This window comes from Carlito syrichta, unplaced genomic scaffold (genome assembly GCF_000164805.1).
Source record: "Carlito syrichta isolate Samal-C Ts95f unplaced genomic scaffold, Tarsius_syrichta-2.0.1 Scaffold307059, whole genome shotgun sequence".
In the NCBI taxonomy this organism is placed as follows: Eukaryota; Metazoa; Chordata; class Mammalia; order Primates; family Tarsiidae; genus Carlito; species Carlito syrichta.
This window is the reverse complement of record NW_007251155.1, coordinates 18,795-25,537: the sequence shown is the minus strand read 5'-3', so window position 1 is coordinate 25,537 and position 6,743 is coordinate 18,795. Positions and strand designations below refer to the sequence as shown.

General features: G+C 54.2%; 1 protein-coding gene across 1 annotated transcript in view; it reads right to left on the bottom strand.

The window, feature by feature from the left end:
• The window catches only part of IGSF21 (immunoglobin superfamily member 21), a 38,603-nt gene that overhangs the window by 14,130 nt on the left and 17,730 nt on the right, over positions 1–6,743 (bottom strand). The window contains exons 4-5 of the mRNA XM_021715407.1: positions 5,979–6,122; positions 2,054–2,169 (exon numbers count right to left, since the gene is read on the bottom strand). Of these exons, the coding sequence (XP_021571082.1) occupies positions 2,054–2,169; positions 5,979–6,122 (260 nt within the window). The remainder of the gene's footprint in view (positions 1–2,053; positions 2,170–5,978; positions 6,123–6,743) is intronic.

Here is a 6,743-nt window from a genome sequence, read left to right as displayed (position 1 = left end):
CCCCTGCCCACCGCCCAGCCTCTGTCCCTGTGGCCCTGTCCCCTGCTCTGCCTATGCCCCATGCCCCTGCCCCAAACATGTCTCCACATACCCGTTCACCTGTCCTGGGCAACTGGTCTACCTGGCCCCAGGGCCTGAGGCAGGACTGGCCTGGCTTCCAAGGTCCCACCCCCGGACGGTGCCTGTGAGACAGTCAGGTCTGGGATGGGGGAAACCCTTTGCATCCCATCTTGAACTGTCAGCTTACACACCCATTGCTTCAACTTCACCCCTTGCTAAATCCTAGGCGTGTCTGAAACTCAGAGGGTCAAAGTCCAAGGTGTTATAAATTGTCAACACCGAAAGAGGTCTCAGGAGTGTGTAGCCCCAGGTTCCCAGAGTGGATCCTGTGGGTCCCCAGGGGGTTCCACAGAGGTGCTTCTGGTACCGAGGAGAGAGTGGCTTGCCTCCCTTTTCGTCTAAATGCTGTAAGCTTGAGGCTTCCGCATGTCATTTAGACCAGAGGACCCCGCTGTTTCTAACAAGCCAGAAGACTTTAGTGCTGTCCAACCTCTCAGCCCCTTACAGGAACTGAGAGGCAGAGGAGGGGGAGAGGAACGTCTTGCTCAGGGCCATTTAGTGGGAGTGGCACCAGCTCTCCAGAGGCCCCAGTAGTGTTTGTTCCCACATCCTATCCCAGTCCCTCCAAGGCCATGGAGATAACTCGTGGATCGGACCCAGTGACCTCAAAGAAATAAGGCTGGGCTGAATAAGAAGATGGTCAAGAAAGACGTTTCCTATTGTGATCAACGCTGCGATAAACATACGTGTGCAGGTATCTTTTTTATAGAGTGATTTAAGTTCTCCCCGTGTTGTCCATCAAAAGAGGACTGGGTAAAAAAAATGTGGTCCATACACACAATGGAATATTACGCAGTCATAGAGAAGAATAAAATCAGGAACTGTGCAGCAACTTGGATGGAATTAGAGTTTATAATACCGAGTGGTCTCTCATAGAAACAAAGATCTGAGTGTCACATGTTCTCACTCATAAGTGGACCTTGAGCAACTACCGTGATACTATAACAAAGGGACTGACAGTAGTGGGAAACTGCCGCGGGGAGGAGGCCATGGAGGTGGAATTGGCAGTTTTTGATATCTGCCTGGGGAAGGGGGGGACACACCTCATCAACAAGGGTACCTGCACAATGAATGTTTGTATACCTAACCCTGAATTGTACCCCACATTTTTTTTTTGAGTTGGAGTCTCACTGTCACCCAGGCTGGAGGGCAGTGGCACACTCCCAGCCACCTAGCCTCGACCTGCTGGGCTCCGGCGATCCTTCCGCCTCAGCCTTCCAAGTAGCTGGAAGGATTTATTGTAGAGATGAGGTCTCGCCAAGTTGCCCAGGTGGGTCTTGAACCCGCGGGCTCAGGCAATCCACTCACCTCAGCCTCCCAAAGTGCGGGATTACAGGCTGAGCCACCGAGCCTGGCTACAATTTTAAAATTAAAATGAAAAAAAGACGTTTCCTCCCTCCTTCCCTCCCTCCCCTCCTCCCACGCTTTCTCTCTTTCTTTCTGGTGGGTTTCCTGTGAGCCACATGGGGTCCTGGGAAGAGCAGTGCACTTGGGGCTTGAGGACATGAACTTGAGTCCCAGCTGTGTCAGGACCGCCATGGTGACTCTGGACCAGTCCCTTCCCGCTCTGGGCCCCCTCCCATTCTTTTCCATCCCGCTCCATAACTGGGTTTGGGTAGATGGGATGCGGAGCTCCCCTGAAGCCCGCTGCTGCCATGAAGTTCGCTGTGTGTCCAGGGGATCCTGCCCAGTGGGAGCCATCGCTGTGTGTCCAGGGGATCCAGGAGCAGTGGGGGTTCTCAGCACAGGGAGACCCGGGTCAAGAGGGGCACGGAAGCACCAGGTGGGTCACATGGGAGAACTGCATTAGACCCAGGCAGGCGGGGGCAGAGTCGCCCTCTCTGGGTTCAGTGGTGATGCCTGCGGCTGGACAAGCCCCCAGGCAGGGCGGTCCGGCCGACGGGGAGGCGCTGGGCACCCCAGCGATACTCACCATGGGTGCTGGCTTCCCTCCGGACACAATGCAGACCAGTGTGAAATTCTGGGCTTGGTAGCGGCTGAAGGGGGCGGGCGTGTCAGCGGCCACCACTTCGATGGAGGTCGGGGGAGCTGTCAGAGGGGGAAGCACAAGAGGACGAGGGCTGAACTGGGAGGTCTGAGCTGGTTGCCCGAGATGGGCCAGGTCCCATGCCAGGGGCGGGGGTGGGGGAGGGCAAATGTGGCATGGCGCCCAGGGGGTGCCACTGGCCTCCACTACGTGGGGCGATGCCCCTTGCTGGGAATACAGTCAAGAGCCCTGCCCTCCTGGGTCTCACAACGCTGCAGGGAAGACATGCAGGAAGGAAGAGACAACACGGATAGAAGTGCTCAGTGCCTCCGACCCCAGGAGACATCGCTGTGTGTCCAGGGGATCCTGCCTAAGCCCGGACATTCTGGAAGACCCTGCTGAAGAAGCCCCACTAGTGCTGTGACCGGAGGAAGCAACAACAGGTGAAAGATGGGGTGACAGGTGGCCTGGAGGTAGGTTGGCTGGGGTTGGGCGGGGCAGGCAGAGATAGGGAGGCAGGTGGGTCAAGGGGGCTGGGCAGATGGGCAGGGCTCATCTGACAGGGGTCATGACTTGCAGGGGTGTGCTGGAGCCCCTTCCCACCGGTGGAGATGATTGTGACGCCTCCAGGAATTCTGTGAGCCAGTGGTTAAACGGTTTCTAACTTGAAAGAGATCACCGTAGGCAGCTTTGCACCACAAAGATCCACAACTGCTACAGACCAGGCTTTTCTTTTTCCCATTCTTTTGCCTCAGTACCCCCAGACAGCTGGCTTACCAGCTCACCATGGGCTACGAGTTTTTCTTCTTTATCCTAAGAGCAATGGGGAGCCACTGAAGGTTTTAAGCGAGAGCAGTGACATGATCCGACTTGCATTTGGAAGAGACTGAAAACAGAGTGACTTGCAGCTGGAGGGGCTGGTAGCTTAGACTCTGGTGGGGGCAGTGGAGAGGGAGAAGTAGGGTGACCTGGGGAGCTAGGTGGAGCCAGGAGCCTTCCCTCCCTTCCGTTCCGAGGTTGGCTTAGTCCAGTCGGCTGTCCCTCCCACCCACTCACCTCTCCTCACTCCTCACCTTCCGCCGCTGAACGGTTTGCCACAGCCTGTGCCGCCAGGTACCGCAGGTTATTAGAAAGGACACACACTGGGCCGTTGGACACGTCTGGGTCCGAATCCCAGCTCGGTCACCACCATCTCCACGTCTTTTCACAAGTTACCAAAACGGTGAGCCCCAGTTTCCTCATTGTCAAATGAAAATACTACTTGGCAGACATATTTGCGAGACAAAACCAGCTGGTGGATATGAAAGGGCCTGGCATACGGCAGGGACTCGCCATTACTATGATTTCTTCTATTATTTCCTAGACTTCCCATTATCAGCAGGACAGGAGCCAGAGTCTTAGAACTTTGCTTGAAAAAGGCTGTCAGTTCTGGCTTACCCACCTCAGGCTACGGGCAGGATGAGAAGCTGAGAAAATAAAGTGGTGTGGGCCCTTCCTTCCTGCAGGAGGTTTTCACTCCAGTTAAGTTTAATTAAGTCCGACAAACATTTCCTGACACCTACTAGGTGCTGGGCACGGTGCCGGGTTTTAAGGGTGGGTGCCCAGGCATGAGACAGAAGCTCACGGTTGGGTGGGGGCGACAGACCCACGAGCCACCCTATTTTAAGGCCAAGTGAAACAAAGCCAGGTATGAGTCATTCATTCATTCAGGCAGCCACCCCAGGCTGCCGGCAAGAGAAGCAGAACACACAGAAAACAATAGGAGAACAATAGACGGAGAATTGTAATTAAGCATAAGATCCGTGAAACAGATGGTAAGTGGGGCAGGAACTCGAGGAGGGAAAAACGCACCAGAACACTCCAATTACCTAGAAGTGCAGATTCTGCAGTCTCACTCTTCCAACACTGGCCTGAAAACCTGGATCCCGCACGAGAACTGACGGTGGGTGGCACAAGCCAGGAGCTGCGCTAAGCTCTTAACGTGGTTTTGTTCTTTTCCTCATCACCATCCGTCTACAAGGTAGGCCGACCCATGCCCATATTACAGACGGGGAAACTTAAGAGGTGTAGCCACTTGCCCGGGTTTCTGAAGCCAGTATGAGGGAGAGCCAGGATTCGAACTGAGGCCGTCTGACGTGAAGCTGTGTTGCCTCAAACTTTGGAAGGAAAAGGGGAGCTGGTGCTTGACTGGTGCCTTTAGACCCAAGGACACCTTTAAGCCCCTGGGAACGCGCGTTTGCCTGGCACCTCTCGACTTACGTGGGTACGTGTGATCCAGTTCTATTGGGAACCAATCCCGGGGATGGCTGTAGCTTTCTGGTTGCCCCAAAGATCAGTGACCGTTCCAGGCAGAGCTGAGCATGAAACTCTAGCACGGTTGGTGATGGGATGGGTGCGGGGCACCCTCTGAGAGCCCTGGAGGGTCAGGGCTAGGCAGACAGCGCCTTTAAAAGCGCTTGTGAGCCGGGCTCGGTGGCTCAGCCTGTAATCCCGCACCTTTGGGAGGCTGAGGTGAGTGGATTGCCTGAGCCTGCGGGTTCGAGGCCCGCCTGAGCAACTTGGCGAGACATCGCTACAATAAAAAAAATCAGCCGGGCATGGGTAGCGCGTGCCTATAATTCTGGCTACTCAGAAGGCTGAGGCAGAAGGATCGCTGGACCCCAGCAGGTTAATGCTGCAGTGGCCAGGAGCGGCCACTGCACTCCAGTCTGGGCGACAGAGTGAAGCTCCAACTCAAAAAAATAAAAAAAATAAAAAAAATAAAAAGGCGTTCGGGCATTCTTTCTCACCTCCATCAAACAAACAAACAGAGAGCAGACCCCTAGGACCTTCCTTAGAGGATGGCTTTGAGGTGCCTGCAATGCGAGTTAACAATTTTAATTAGTATCCCTTGATTCACAATTAATAAGGGTGGGTGTCTAGGACAATGGTTAAGAGTGTGAGCTCTGTATCGGACTAGCCAGGGGTCAGAGATCAGCTGTGCTGTGCCACTTCCCAGCGGTGTGAGCTTCTCAAAGGCTCAGTTTCCTTATCTGCAAAGTGGAATTACAGGGTACTTGTACCGCAGTGCCAGCCAAGTGCTTGGAAGGTGCTTTGCAGCAGCCTGATTTACTGACATTCTTATTTGCATCTCCTTGCTAAGGACTGGGAGGATCAAGCATGCCCTGGGCCATTCACAGGTTCGTAAGGAGGCCAGAAAGTGCCCTGGACTTGCCCCAGCCCACACACTAGCCACTCACTCTGCGCAGCTGGCGAGCACTTGAAATTTGGCTTGCTCAAGTTCACGTGAACCGTAAGTGTAAAACACACACCCCACCTTGAAGACTTAATTTCTTGAGAGGAGTAAGATACGCCATTAATATTTTTACATCGATTACACGTTGACATGATAGTATTTTGGATACATTGGGTTTAATAAATGTATTACTGAAACTAATTTCACCCTTTTAAAAATTTATTTTATGTGGATATCAGAAAATTTCCAATTCTATATGTGGTTTACACTGTATTTCTGTGGGACATCTCTGGCCTAGACTTTCCATTTTATAGGAAGGCAAACTGAGGTCAGAGAGAGGCACAGATTTTCCTGCAGTCAGGAAAATCAGTCAGGAAGTCAGTGGCAGAGCCTGGACTGGCCCCTGGTCCTCCCAATCCTGCCTAGGGTGCTCCCCTCCCCACACCCAACACACACACACACACACACGCACACACACACACACACACACACTCACACCCCCATCTTGGATATCTGCGCCCATGTCACGCACACCACCCACGCAGACCCCGAAGGGAGCTGTGTTCCCGTCCCTCGTTATATTTCTGAGCATGTGTTAGCAATATGTACAGTTAATCAAGCTCATGAGACAAGAACCGATTTCAGTTATGGGCGATGACACAGCGCAGCCGCGAATATCAGCATGGACAGCCCAGCCCCACTCGCCGGCCACGTCCTCCCCAGGCACTCCGTCCTGGGAAACGTCTCTCGGCGTCTCGCTGCCCGTCTCCTGGTGGACAGCTGCGGGTGCAGGCGGGCAGGGAGTGTTGCTACCTGGGACTGACTCTCCAGCTGTAGTAGAGGTTTCACCTGCCCATCACTGCGATCGTCACCCTCTTTGCCTTCCCTGGACTAAGCATAGCACCCTTTTACACTCAGCCCACTAAGGGCCAGCACCTGAAACTCGTGCTCTACACCCTTCTCCACTCCCAGGCTTCCCTGCTAGATCTCAGCCCCACCTCCCTCTTCCTCTCCACCTCCTTCCCATCCCCATCCCCGTCCCTCCCATCATCGTCTCCACCCCCTACTCTGTCCTCATTCTGTCCCCATCCCGGCCCCATTTCTTTCCCACCTCTGTTTCCACCTCCATGCCTATCCTCACCTCTATTCCCTTCCTCCTCTTTATTTCTCATCCAACCACATCCCCATTTCCGTCTCCATCCCACCCCCACCCCCAGCCCCATCTTCCCTCTTCTCACCAGCCCACCCCATTTCAGTCTCCGGGGGTGGGGATGGGGTGGGGTGGGGTGAGGATGGAAGAATAACTGGCTGTAGTCATCACAGTAAGAGTCAGAACCTGGACATAGCCGGGCTCGGTGGCTCAGCCTGTCATCCCGTGCCTTTGGGAGGCTGAGGTGAGTG